Source organism: Macrobrachium nipponense, chromosome 8 (assembly GCF_015104395.2).
Source record: "Macrobrachium nipponense isolate FS-2020 chromosome 8, ASM1510439v2, whole genome shotgun sequence".
Classification (NCBI taxonomy): domain Eukaryota; kingdom Metazoa; phylum Arthropoda; class Malacostraca; order Decapoda; family Palaemonidae; genus Macrobrachium; species Macrobrachium nipponense.
This window is the reverse complement of record NC_087203.1, coordinates 4,194,157-4,208,561: the sequence shown is the minus strand read 5'-3', so window position 1 is coordinate 4,208,561 and position 14,405 is coordinate 4,194,157. Positions and strand designations below refer to the sequence as shown.

At 39.6% G+C, this 14,405-nt stretch overlaps 2 protein-coding genes across 4 annotated transcripts in view; both read right to left on the bottom strand.

The window, feature by feature from the left end:
- LOC135222590 (glyoxylate/hydroxypyruvate reductase A-like) overlaps positions 1 to 14,405 on the bottom strand; it is a 251,672-nt gene that overhangs the window by 19,090 nt on the left and 218,177 nt on the right. The gene's annotated exons all lie outside the window — the stretch shown is intronic.
- Positions 3,297 to 3,764, bottom strand: LOC135223345 (uncharacterized). The gene has a single exon (XM_064261808.1). The coding sequence runs from the start codon at positions 3,762 to 3,764 to the stop codon at positions 3,297 to 3,299; it is 468 nt and encodes a 155-aa protein (XP_064117878.1).

Genomic DNA, 14,405 nt, shown 5'->3' with positions numbered 1-14,405 from the left:
TTCGCCAGCAATTCTGACCATATAAGTTAGTTACTTCTTTGGAACTATTCCAAGGCATAAGCAATTTAAATAATATGTTGCCTTAAGGCCAATAGGCTTGTCTTAATAAGTACCACATTTGCACAGTGCCATACTCTAGGCACCTGATAAATTTAAGACTAGAAATACTTAGAAGACAGCACAAATGCTATTAATGTAGCCTGAGCTACTAGAGCTATATTATTTGAAAGCATGGCTCCTTTCTACATTATTAACTTTGATTTATTTGTTTGATTACTTATTCCTCCCTAGTCTTTATATTTTTGTGTTATTTTCAATATTCTCCGAAGAGAAATACATCTACCTTGATTCTATCCTTCCTTATGTTATAATAATATTCTCTGAGGCGAAATTCAAATGTTGTGTAGCAGAATTAATGATTATCCAAAGGTAATATTCATTATATGCGTAGCCCTAATGACACAGGGCCAGTTGTCTTACGAAATTGTAGGCCCAATAACATCCTGTGAACGCGTTGCACTGCCCCTTTTCAGGGACGACGAAGGAGATGTGAGGTTGGGATGAACTCCTTACGCCCTCCCATCTCGTCCAAGGCGATGTGATACATTTGCTCCCACCAGTAAAGAGATGTATCAGACATTGACCACTAGGCAACTGCGACACCAATATTTCCGCCCCTATCACACTGCGTGTTGTTGCTGCAGATAGATGCGTTCGCCGCACCGCAGAAACTGGGATAGATTATTAAATGTTGCCGCACACAGTTGCGTTATGCAGAATCCTATGGCGGGATATTTGTTTATGCTCAGTCTATGGTGGGCTGTAATGTCAACCACAATGGATAAAAGAGAGTTTATTGTGCTTTTATTGAGCACATTTAAGGAGGAAAAAGAGACTGCCGAATCCTGGGTGGACTCTTTGAATCCACAGCGAGAGACATTAGGCACATTTGCCACGTTATTTGAGGATCTAAATGGGATGGCAACAAATTTTTCAATTACTTCTGTGTGTCAGGTATCATTCGGGGAACTGCTGTGGCGGATATATTATTATAATATATGATAAGCTTCGTAGGCAAAACACGACATGCAGAATGCAGATATAGTCAAATTCCGACTTTTGTAGTCTTCGAGACTTTAATCCCATAACACTGGTTTCGTCTCCTCCAAAGTATGTAGAATAATATTCTATATACCTTGGTCTCCACCAAAGATATAAGATTTATATCGATTTCACGTTCCATTATAACAAGATGTACCAACTAGGGTATCTTTCCTGGGATCCCGCTATATTTAGCCCAGTGTTGTTTCCGTGGATTTGGTTTTAAATCCCGGGAGGTTTCATTTTCATATTTTCTGGATGATTTACATTCATTGCATAAAAGAGGCCTGGGAAGAGAATTCAAGATTCAAGAACTCCAGGTGCTTAGTTTCTTACGATATTCTAACACCATGAAAACATATTGATATAGTATAGCATCATAAAATAACACTAATATCCTTTTCAATAATTAGGTAATTCAATATATATTGCAAGTTATAATTTTTATCTGATTTACAAAATACTTATGTTCTTATTGGATCCGGTACGTTTCCATCTCTTTAAAATTATGAGAGAGAGAGAGAGAGAGGAGAGAGGAGAGAAGAGAGCGAGAGGAGAGAGCAGAGATTTTTGAGAGAGAGAGAGAGAGAGAGGAACAGAGGAAGGAGAGAGAAGGAGAGAAGAGTACTGAGGAATTTACTAAGTAAAATCATATAATTTATATCAATCTCTGTTCAAACTAGTTTTAAACATGATAAAGTACCAATATATCAGCTCAGTGGTCTGACTTAACTACTTTTATATTAATAGTAATAATAATCCCCAGCTGAATAAAAAAGCATAATATGTAGTATGAAGTTCAACAAGTACCAGAAGATAATGATTTTCATAGGGATATATTTGTTATTATGCCTAATCCCGGGATTTCCCTGGCCACCGGAGAATAGTTCAGCACGCCACTAAGTGCGTACGATACACAAGATTGAAGACGTCCATTGAACATGATGGTCCACTGGCCACCAAGTGACTGCATCCCATCCGCGTCGACGCTGAAGCCAGGTGGTACCACACACATGAAAGGTACTTGAACGTTTCAAGCCCTGTGTGTGGGAGATATTGTGTTAGTTAAAGTAGAGCAATGGAAGTGCAGCCAGTGGCCCCTTGGAAGAGTCGTTGCAGTGTACCTGATGAGAGAGGGTTAATGAAATCCATAAAGGTGCTCTTTCAGGGTGAGGAACACCTCTGAGACGTAGAACACATCGTCCATTGGAAGTACACACTCACGACAACGAAGGAGAAGAAACAGAGAGAGACAACGAAACGACTCCGAGAGTGACAAATGGAACCAGGCAAAGAATGATGTAGAAACTGTGACTCGCTAGACTGAAAGACTCGAGATGAATGAGAGACAGAAAGTGTTTGAGACATGCTGAGTTTATAGTGGGGCTGATAACAGAAAAATCGTGCTAGTGATGATACAAGCATCCAATTTGGAACAAGTGTCCTCCAAGGAATACTAATCAAATCAGCCTGATTGGCACTGAAAATCCAAGATGGTGGCCATTTTCAAGATGGCCACCAAAATAACCACCCGAAGTAGATGTTTTGCTTAGAAATATTTGTAGTTGTCTGATTTGCATAATCTAAGTGTGGATTCCTATGTTTTGAAGCCTGCTGAACTATATTTTCCTGTTTAAAAAGCACTCTGAGACATATTTCTCAAGATGACCACCAAGATGTTTGTCCTTTACCTAAGTTTTGTCCCGCCTAGTACATTTCCAAAGTTATGCATACCGTGCTGCTGTTTCTCGATCTCCTATTGTTTACATATGAAGCTGCAGAGTGATGTACAAGGAAGCTCTGCTGGAGAGCACTTTCATCTTCCTGTGCAAACCTTCTTAAAGGAACACCTTGTCAATTCTTGACAACTTGCTGCAATCGGTGGTAGTGTTGTCCAATGTATCTGCCATACTTCTCCTTTCTGTGTCCACCCCTATTTCAGCTGTGGTCGCAGTCAGATTATGATCTATGTTGTCAACTGCTCCAGTTGTGAACAAATTCTTTCTCAAGACTGGGGTACAGATTTCTCCATCTACCACAAACTGTGCAACAACTGCTTCTCCTAACTGTGCTGAGATTTCTAGGATTCGGTCATATGATATGCTGAGCCCATTCTCATGGAGCATTTCAATTATTTGTCTCTTCCTCGTCTTGGCAAACACATACAGGCCCATGTAGACTGCAAAATGTGGCTCCTAGTCCTTGGAATGCCAGTGGACATCAGTTCCTTCCTTGTATTTGGCAAAGCAGTTGTACTGTAGAAGTTGTGATGTAGGAAAGGCTGATTTCGATGCTCCATGATGGAGTTGGGACTTGATGTCTGCACCATGTTCGATCATGCATACAAACTGAAGCAGTGATGGTGGCACAGCCTGTTCTAAGTCTTTGCCAAGAAAATAGCTGCTGAAATTCGACTTCTGACAGAGCTTGTCTTGTCTTATTATCCCAGCAGCTTTTGCTAGATGGATCGCTTCACCATAATGGGATGCTTCTGATAGGATTGAACCTACATCAGTTTCAACAGCCAACAGAACTTCTCGTCCTTGGTGATTAGCTTGCAGCTTGGGAATGTACAAAAGCAGCTGATCCTTGAGTCGAGTAGGATGAACATCAGGCGAGTCAACACCAAGCTGTTCCAGCTCCTGCTTGTAAAGCTTGGTCATATCAGCAAGATGAAAATCGGTGGCCCTTCACTGGCATTTTTCATCTCTGCACTTCATGGACAAGTCTGCTAGGCACATTAGCTTCAGTGGAACAGTTTTAAAGACTCGGAAGGCTACACATGCGACCCCTTCAATTCTTCCTAAAAGTGTCATGGCACAGGAAGTCTCAACCGTACTCGATAGTATTCAACATCACAAATGAGATCAAGGAGGACCCAGCATGGTGGCTTTCAAAACCAAGATTTTAGAGGGTCTTATTCTTCCACTACACCCAACCGTTCAGTTCTACTCAGACGTCTCTGATGTAGGAAAGGGAGCCCCGTTGGGAGAGAAGAAAACATCAGGGAAGTGGTCGGAGTCTCAGCAATCTCTTCACATTAATGTGAAAGAATTATTAGCAGTTCACCTGGGTCTTCAGGCATTCTTCCACCTCCTGTTGAGATGGGTGGTAGCAGTCCATGCAGACAATTCCACCTGATTGTCCTACATCCGGAAGCAAGGGGGAACACATTCATTCATCATTTACAACACAACAAAAAATCTGATTCTGTAGGCAGAAAGAAATCAAGTCTCACTGATCCCTCGTTTCATCCAAGGGCAAATGAACGTGATGGCGGCCGAATTATGTCGAGGTCACCGAGTCCTCATGTTGGAGTGGACTCTCGATGCCAAAGTTTGCTCAGACCAGCAATAGATCTGTTCACCACTTCGAAGAACAACCACCTTCCACTGTTCTGCTCTCCAGTCCTCGACTCCCTAACATGGTCCGTCGATGCAATGTTACTGGATTGATCGGGGGTAAATGCATATGTCTTTCCCCCATTTGGCCTAATGAGGCAGGTGCTGAACAAAGTTTTGTTTCACCTAAACGTCTTGCTCACTCTCATAGCTCCATTCTGCCCAAGGAAGGAGTGATTCCCAGATCTTCTCAGCCTACTCATAGAATTCCCCAGACTGCTGCCATTAAAGAGGTCTCTACTCAAATAATCACATTTTGCAAGATACCATCAAGGCCTGTCCACTCTCACCCTGACAGGCTTCAGACTGTCAGGAGCCTCATCAGAGCAAAAGGTTTTTTGAGGCGAGCTGCAGAAGAGTTTCTTCTAATAGACTTTACAGCATAAACAGGGATTCTTTAGAAGATGGTGCAAGCAGTCTAAAGTCTCTTCTTCTGAGACGTCTGTGATTGACATAGCAGTTGTCTTCCTATTATGACGAATTGCCACTCTCCCTCTTTGTACATATATATATTGTATATATTTTATTTTCAACAATGTGTACCTTTTCCCTACTGGAGTATTTCAGTTTTGATTCAGCGCCATCTCTTGACCGCGCAACCTACTTCCACTCTCTGCTCCTTCCTTTTGTATTTTCAAACCTTTCTTCAGACCTTAACTATCGGGATGAAGTAGGAGTATACTTCCAACTACTAACAGTGACAGTTGTGATTGTTATATTGTTCTTACTTGCTATTCAGTATCGTAAGTCGTAACTATATTGTGGAATATTTAATTAATGTTTGGGTTGGTGTTTTGATATCTAGTTTACGTAATTGTTGATTTATTGGTATTATATTATAGATAAATATATGAGCAGTGTTTTCTTTGTCACCATTTAAGTAATAATGGTTCGTTGGTAAGATACTAAGATAAGGTACGTTAAAAATTCTCTTAAGACCTGAGATATTCCATCGCAGAGGTGACAAAATGGGGCCCTGACCGGGATTGTGAATCGTGAAAGTGAATTGAATGGTTTAGTAGTTTACAAACACGCACAGAACCAGTGAAATACGAACCGTAAGATTTTGTAACACTGCTCTTAATCCTCAATCGTTCATTGTTAGCGTTTTGTTGTTAAAGTGGAAGTATACTCCTCACTCTCTTGCTCAGGCATCGGTAATATGGAGGAATAGCTGTCAACAATCGTTAGTCCGCTGGGTACTACAGTCTTCTTTGTGCTTTGTTTTTGCCCGCCCCATATTAAGAGCCGCAATTAAGGGTTACTCTCACTAGAAATAGTCCGAAATACGCTAGTTTTGTGTTACCTCGGGCGTCATTCATTAGCCTACTTGACCCTTCGGATTTTTCTAAATACCTTCTGTTAATTTTGGGTATCGCGCTTTCGTTATCCGTCCAACCTCCCTTTATTCTTGGACATTGACGTAAAAGCCATCCTCGCCCATCAAATCCTTTATGGGTATCGCGCTTTCGTTATCGGTCAAATCACTTAATGATCATTAGACAAACTTAAGCCATCCTGGCCCATCAGTTCATTTTGAATGCTCGTGTTGCTGTTATCAGTCTCGCCTACACTTTGTTTTGTGTTAAAACTACATAAACTCGTACACGACAATTGAAGTATCTGATTATTAACAACCTAGTTAAGTAATTGGTTTGTGCTACAAATTCGGTAATTCTGTATTTAGTGTAATAATGTTTGTAAGCGGTAATACCGTAACTTAATCAGCACTTTCAGGATAAGTTTAGATTTAAATATTAAACCTTCTTACCTTAACAACAATCATGCCTTTCGATCTAGAGAAATTCTTGGCTAATCCTAGAGATGAATTGTTAACCTTGCATTTGGCTAAAAAGCAGGAACTTCTCACGGTTGCGAGTAAATGCCAAATCCCTACAGATATAACTTATGCCAAAGCACCTATCATTAATGAATGACATCCTTCAGTTCTTGCTGAATAAAAACGTCCTAACAGAGGACAACAAAGATGTGGAAGAACTAAGAACCCTTACAGGTGCCATTGCTAATGTCAATCCTGAAGTGGAAAAACTGAAACTTCAGTTGAAAGTTTTTGAAGTGGAGGAAAAGAGAGAACAAGAAAGAAGACGTGTGGAACAAGAAAGAAGACAAGAAGAATTTGAAGAAAGAAGATGCGTGGAACAAGAAAGAAGATTCGTGGAACAAGAAAGAAGACCAGGAGAATTTGAACATCAGAAAAGGCTTAATGAGTTGGAACTTGAGAAACAGGTAAAGCTTAATGAGTTAGAACTTGATAAATGGGGGAAGTCAGCTTTTATCAGTCTTAAGGGTAAAGAGGATGAAGGAAAATTTCCCACGGGATTCGATGTGACTAAAGCCAGCAGATTAGTTCCCGAATTCAACGATAAGGATCCAGAGGTTTTCTTTTAAACATTTGAAGACATAGCAACATCATTAAATTGGCCGCCTAATTTCTGGACAATACTCGTGCACAACCACTTGAAAGGTAAGGCTGCATATGTTGCATCGCAATTAATTGGGGTTAAAGACTATGAAGTTCTTAAAAAGACTGTTTTAGATGCATATGCCATTACTGTGGAAGGCTACAGGCAAACGTTTAGAAACTCTTTCAAGACTCCATCTCAGACGTTTGTAGAATTCTGTAACATAAAGGTAAGACAGTTTAACAAATGGTTGGAGAGAGCTGGTGTTACTGATTTAGACTCTCTTAAAAATCTGATTTTGTTGGAGGAATTTTGGCGTAAAGTTCCCTCTAATATTGCCACTTATGTACATTTTAAAGGTGAAACTGAAGTACTAAAAGCAGCTAGCTTAGCTGACAACTATTATCTAATTCACAAGATTGGTAAAGATCCTTCAAAGACTGTCTCATCGCCTAAATCTCAACAGGTTAGTTGTGCTTATTGTAAGAAAGATGGACACTCCATAGAAAATTGTCCCAGTCCAAAATGTCAGAGGTCAGAAGTAAGCACTGATGGTAAGTCAAAGAAAACTAAAGGTGCAGTAACATGTCATGCTTTTGTTCCTTCACAGGATCTGGAACCATTTAATGAATTCATGTGTGAGGCTTCACTTAATGATTCATCTGTCACAGCTCTGAGAGACTCTGCTTCATCCCAGACAATAATTTTTTGGCTGCCAGTCAAGACAACTTAAAATACACAAAAGAGTATATAGCAGTAAGTGACCTAACCACAACTACTCTTCTACCCGAGGCTGAGGTGGATATTGTTTGCCCTTACTTTACAGGTAAGGCAAAGGTTGCTGTCTTAGATAAAACATTACCTTGTTACCCTATTCAGATGATTATTGGTAATGATCTTGCAGGATCCTCTGTACTTAAACCTAAATTGATTGTAACAACACCTGAGGTAGTAATCAAAGATGAGCTCTCCAAAAAGCCAGGTAAAATCTCCCAGGTAATCACTAGAATATCTAGTAAAACGCCCAGCACTAATTTTCCTCCCATGGTAAAGAATGACAAAATAACAAGCTCTGGATTTAGTTGATATAAATAAGGACCAGTTTGCTGTACTCCAACGGAAGGATTCAAGTTTGAAAACACTCTGGGATAAAGTAGTGGATCCTACTGACAACCCTAAAACTCCGTACTTTTATGTGGAGAAAAATATTTTGTTTTGCCATTACAAGTCTCCCAAAGCTCCAACATCTAACTCGTGGCATGACTGTTTTCAGGTTGTTTTTCCAGAGCCCTTAAGGAAACCCTTACTTTACCTCGCTCATTCTACAGAATCTCATCTTGGAGTGAATAAAACCTACAAGAGGTTATTTGAGGATTTTTATTGTCCAGAAATGAGAAAGGACATAAAGGAGTTCATTGCTTCCTGTCACCACTGTCAGATCACTGGTAAGCCTAATGAGAAAATACCTCCAGCACTGCTTCAAAGCATTCCAGTACCTAAGTCACCATTTGATAAGGTAATTATAGATTGTGTTGGGCCCTTGCCAAAGACTCGCAAGGGTAATGAATACATTTTAACTGTCCTTTGTCCTACCACTAGGTATACCTTAGCCTTTCCCATTAAAACTATCTGTGCTAAAACCGTAGTTGGACAATTGTTGAAAACCTTCACCTTATTAGGTTTCCCAAGAGAACTACAGTGCGATCAAGGTACCAATTTTACTAGCAATCTTTTCAAGCAAGCTATGTATCAATTTAATATCCATAATGTTTACTCTTCTGCTTATCACCCGCAGACTAATGGTGCCTTGGAAAGAATGCACCAGACTATAAAAAGTTTGCTACGGAAGTATATCAGTGAAACATCACAGCACTGGGATGAGGACCTTGATCTTCTCATGTATGTACTTATAGGTACACCTCATGATTCCACAGGGGTATCCCCATTTGAGCTCATGTTTGGTCGAAAACCAAGAACTATATTAAGTTCGGTAAAGGAGAACATTGTGCAAAGGAAGCCAGAAGAAACTACAAATATTTACCAGTATTTAAAAGATTTAAAAAAGAAATTTACATACATTTATGATATTGCTAATACTAATTTAGTTTCTTCCCAGCAGAAGATGCAACACATACAATAAGAAGGCAAAAATGAGAGAGTTCAAAACTGACGACCAAGTTTTAGTGTATCATCCTATTCCTGGCGCTCCCTTATGAGAAAAATATGCAGGACCTTACTAGATCCTTTTTAGGACCCCTAAAGTAAACTACATAATCAGCACTCCAGACAGAAAACGACCAACTCAATTAGTTCATGTAAACCTCCTTAAACCCTATATCACTCCACTCAAAACGGTGTCCTAATATTGCTTGATAACCAAAGCTAATACAGAAGCAACAAAGGTACCTAACCTGACATTAGATGATGAATCTAATGATGGTGATGAAACCAATCTCATTTTATCATTTAAGGATTTTTATAATAGTGAAATTTTAAAATCTTTAGATGCTTATCTTTCTCACCTAAATGTACCTCAAAAACAGGCATTGACAAGGCTCTTACTAAAGTTTCCAGACATTAGTACTGATATTCCTAAATGTAACTCTACTGTCCACCATGACATATTGCTTGAACCAAATACCACTCCAATCCGTCAATCTTTCTATAGAGCCAAAGGAGTTAAACTAGAAACATTGAAAAGGGGAGTTCAGTTTTATCAGACAATAATTTGGCAGAACCCAGTACATCGCCTCGGGCTTCACCATGTATAATGGTCCCCAAATCTAATGGGCAATTCAGACTGCACTGATTATAGGAAATTAAATAAAGTGACTGTTAAAGATTCCTATCAACTTCCTAGGGTTAATGACATTCTAGATAATATTGGTAATGCCAAATTCTTAACCAAATTCGATTTACTAAAAGGATATTATCAGGTACCACTGACTGATAAAGCTAAGAAAATCTCTTCATTCATAACGCCTTTTGGTCTCTTTTCTTACTTAGTAATGCCCTTTGGACTCTGTAATGCACCTGCAACGTTCCAGCGCATGATGACAGAGATAACTAGAGGCCTTAAAGATGTCTTTGCATATCTCGACGACCTTGTGATTGCCAGCAAGACCTGGGAGGAACATCTTCACACCTTGGAAGAACTCTTTCAACGCCTGCAAAAAGTCGGGCTGACAATCAACCTTGCTAAAAGTTCTTTTTGTCAAGCTAAAGTAGTTTATCTAGGACATTCCGTTGGTAGTGGAGAAATTTTACCTAAAGAGGCTAATATAGACACTATCAAGAACATTCCTATTCCTGACACCAGACAGCAACTTAAGTCTTTTTTAGGAATGGTTTCTTACTATGCTAAATTCATTAAGAACTTTGCTGTTATTACTGCTCCCCTCTATGCTCTTACTTCCCCTAAGGTAAAGTTTGACTGGACCGAAGAACACCGTCACATTTTTAAGCAACTGAAGAGCATCTTGGTTTCTAAACCCCTCTTAAGAGCTCCTGATTTTAATAAAGAATTTTTCATGCAGACTGACGCCAGCAATACAGGTTATGGGGCTGTTTTGCTACAGTCTTACTCAGTCAGTACCACAGAAACGCCACCACCACTTCATCATCTCCTTCCCATCGCCTACCACTCTCGCTTCTTCAAAGGAGCCCAAACCAGGTGGGCCACTGTCGAAATGGAACTTTATGCCATCGTCGCTTCGCTACTACACTTTCAACCCTACTTGGAAGGACACCACCGAGTAGTAGTACTATATACCGACCATCGACCACTCATCTTCCACGAACGTTCTCGCCTCCGAAACAACAAACTACTTCATTGGTCATATATCTTGTCGGCCTTCAATCAAAAACTTCAGTCGATCGGAGGTGCCAACAATCTCATCGCTAACACACGGTCGCGGCTTCCACTGCCTTCAACACCACAACCATCTGGTCCCACTATAGTGGGCCCATCTTAGCGCGAGGGGGGGGGGGGGGGGGGGGGGGACTATGACGAATTGCCACTCTCCCTCTTTGTACATATATATATTGTATATATTTTATTTTCAACAATGTGTACCTTTTCCCTATTTGAGTATTTCAGTCTCTTTTGCTTCGGCGCCATCTTTTGACTGCTCAACCTACTTCCACTCTGTGCTCCTTCCTTTTGTATTTTCAAACCTTTCTCCGGACCTTAACTATCTTGTTCTTACTTGCTATTCAGTACCATAAGTCGTAACTATATTGTGGAATATTTAATTAATGTTGGGTTGGTGTTTTGATATCTAGTTTACGTAATTGTTGATTTATTGGCATTATATTATAGATAAATATGTGAGCAGTGTTTTCTTTGTCACCATTCAAGTAATAATGGTTCGTTGGTAAGATACTAAGCTTAATAAGGTATGTTAAAAATTCTCTTAAGACCTGAGATATTCCATCGCAGAGGTGACACCATTTTTAAGGGACTCTCAACATTTGGCTCCTTCTACAGTTAGGGGTTATAGAGTAATGCTCACTTCCGTATTCAAGCATAGAGGAATGGATCTGTCCTTGAATAGTGACCATTTTGATCTGATTAAATCCTTCGAGACTTCCAAGTGTCCAAAGGATTCGGTGGCATGGAATCTCGATATTGTCCTTAAATGACTTCCTAGTCCATCCTTTGAACCTTTTCATTCGTCGTCTATTAGAAGTTTAATCAAGATTAGACTTTATTTTTGGAAGCCTTAGCGTCGGCAAGATGTGTAAGCGAGCTTCACACTATGGATAATATGGTTGACTTCTCACAAGGAGATATGGTTTGCTTCTTGTCACTAAGTTTCCTTGCTAAGAACAAGAATCCATCCAATCCTTGGCCACGCTCTTTCATTCTCAAGAACTTCATAGATATACTAGGCCCAGAGGAAGAGGAAAGGCTCTTATGCCCTATGCAGGCACTAAGATGTTACCTTCACAGAACGGAGAAAATAAGAGGGCAGTCTCCCCATTTCCAGCTAAAGATGTGGACTTCCCTTTCCTGAAAGTCAAGGTGCACGAAGTCCAAGAGGTAGCTACTTCCCTGGTGTTCCGTCACAACTTAACACTTTCTGCTATCCTTCAAAAGATCTTTTGGAGGTCTAAATCATCTTTTGCTTTACATTACTTGAAAGAGATTGAAACAGTTTTTGAGGACTGTAAATCTCTTGGTCCTCTATCCGTAGCTGGCATGGTGTTAGGAGAAACGACATAGGGAGTTGGTTCCTCTCTATCTTATTTGCCTTGTATCAAGGTTGTTGTGTCAATGGAAATCTGGGGGTGCTATGTTGTACAAAAATATTAATACAAATAAAACATTTTTCAAGAAATTGAATCTCAAACTTTATTCAAATTAAATAATTAATCAATTGAGTTAAGTAACCCCTTGAATTTGTACGTGCATGGACTTCCATGTTTCCACGGTCCTTGGATACGTCACTAAATGACAGACGTCAGACCTAACAAGGACGCGGAAAAAGCTCGGGTAAGACAGTACTAAAGTACCGCTACGACCCTTCACTACCACCACCGTCGCCAGAGACAAGACTGAAGGTTATCGGTTACGAAATATTTTGAGGATTCGATTGTTGGCTGGTCGGGTGATCAATTTCTACTTTATTCACTTGTTATTGATGGATCGTTTCCCGGAGGTACTGATGTGGTAATGCTGCTCAAGAGACTTCCTGTTGAATCACGAGCCTTCGTAAGGTGTACGAAATTGAACATGAGAAAATAAGCTCATCGTGTGGGGGTTCGAGGTGAAGGACAATACATGGTGGAGGACAACGGCTGAGTTCCAAGATCTTCGCTGCTGGCTGCCTAACTCGGGTAAGTTCATGTAATGCAGATCCATGGGTGTTATGTGTACTTTGTCGGCGATAGTGTACTATACACTTAAAGATCATTGAGGCAAGGCCCTTCATTAATTTTTCAACCTTCAGTGATTTGATTAACGTATCGAGTATAAAATAGTTTGAGATTTAAGTTTCTTGTTTGTTTAGCCTCGGTACCTTTTTGTTATTAAGTGTGTTTGGGATGGCAACCAGTCGCTCCCTATAACGTTAGTCTTTTTTCCTGTAGGTTGGAGTTTCGCTAAAAGGGGTGAACCTTGGAGTGAAGAGAGGTCAAGAGCTATCGTCTTGGAACTAGCAGGACACTTTCGTCAATGTAGACTGGGGATTTATTACTTAATTTCATGAAGCTATACCCTTCAATAACTTCAGTCTTGAATCAAGTTTTATATTAAAGTATTTAATTTTCAACAATTTTCTCTTGTCCTAATTATTCTTTCCATCCTAATTTACTCTAGTAACTTTTCGATAAAAATTTAGCGAATATGTACCTGGAGTGCTTGCCAGTTGATTGTTTCTTAGTATGGTGGGTAAAGGTTTTTATTTGGTTTAGGTGACCGTTTTTGGTTATTGTTTTCTTTCCTGTATGTTATATCTGGTCTTTGCTCAGGCAAGGGTAATATATTGTTTTTACCACAGCTGAGTGCGAAGGTATCCCCCTTTATGTAGAGGCACTCACTGGACATACCCAAGCTCTCTACTACATAAGACCAGAGGCAGTATTCTCCTGCAGTAGCTCTCTTAAGGTACAACAACCACTAACAGTGCTGATCATTGTTATATTTCTTAATTACCCATACATCCACAGCCCCCATCCTTGCAATGAGTAATCAGCTGCATAATTGTTCGGTAAGACATTGCAGTAAAAATGTAATTTTTATAATAAAATGAAATTTTATTGCATACTTACCAACAATTACTAATTGAAGACCTCCCTCCTCACCACAGGTGGATAGTTGTGCAGAACATATTGTCTACACCTGGTCTGTTGTGCCTGTTCTTGGACGAACTATTATTCCTCCAAATACCTCTTCCTCCTCCGAGTAGGGGGAAGACCCTGTCCCATACTTCAGCGATGGCGGCGCCACCGTAAAGTTTGAATTTTGGTCTGCCGCGTAGGTAATCTACAGCTGTACAACTGTTCGGTAAGTATGCAATAAAATTTCATTTTACTACAAAAATTACATTTTAGTGATTTTGAGAGATTTTATTATGATCTAAAGTAGGTTAGTTTACCTTTATATACCCGTCTCACATTTATATATAAAAATAAAAATAGTAATTCCAGTAATAACCCATTTCTTTTAACAACTAAACATTGATTCTCCTACTTATTTTGGTAGTAGGCTTCAATTAGCCTACTTAAATGCATATGCCAGGTGATTGGCTTCTTATATTTTGATAATGATATAACATGACAATAATACAGCATAAATAGATTAAATAAGTAAAAGACCACTTTCATTATCATTACTTTTATCTTAAACACATCTGTTATCGCCTATTTATGCAAATGGTACCTACCTACCGAATTGTCATTTACGTGAAAGAAAAAGAAGGGGTTATATTTTTTTTCTTCACAAGTGTATTTATGCCGTACATTTTGTTACAAATAT

Bases quoted from the DNA above. Each gene is read 5' to 3' on its own strand.
- LOC135223345 (XM_064261808.1), bottom strand. From the start codon at position 3,764: ATGACCAAGCTTTACAAGCAGGAGCTGGAACAGCTTGGTGTTGACTCG.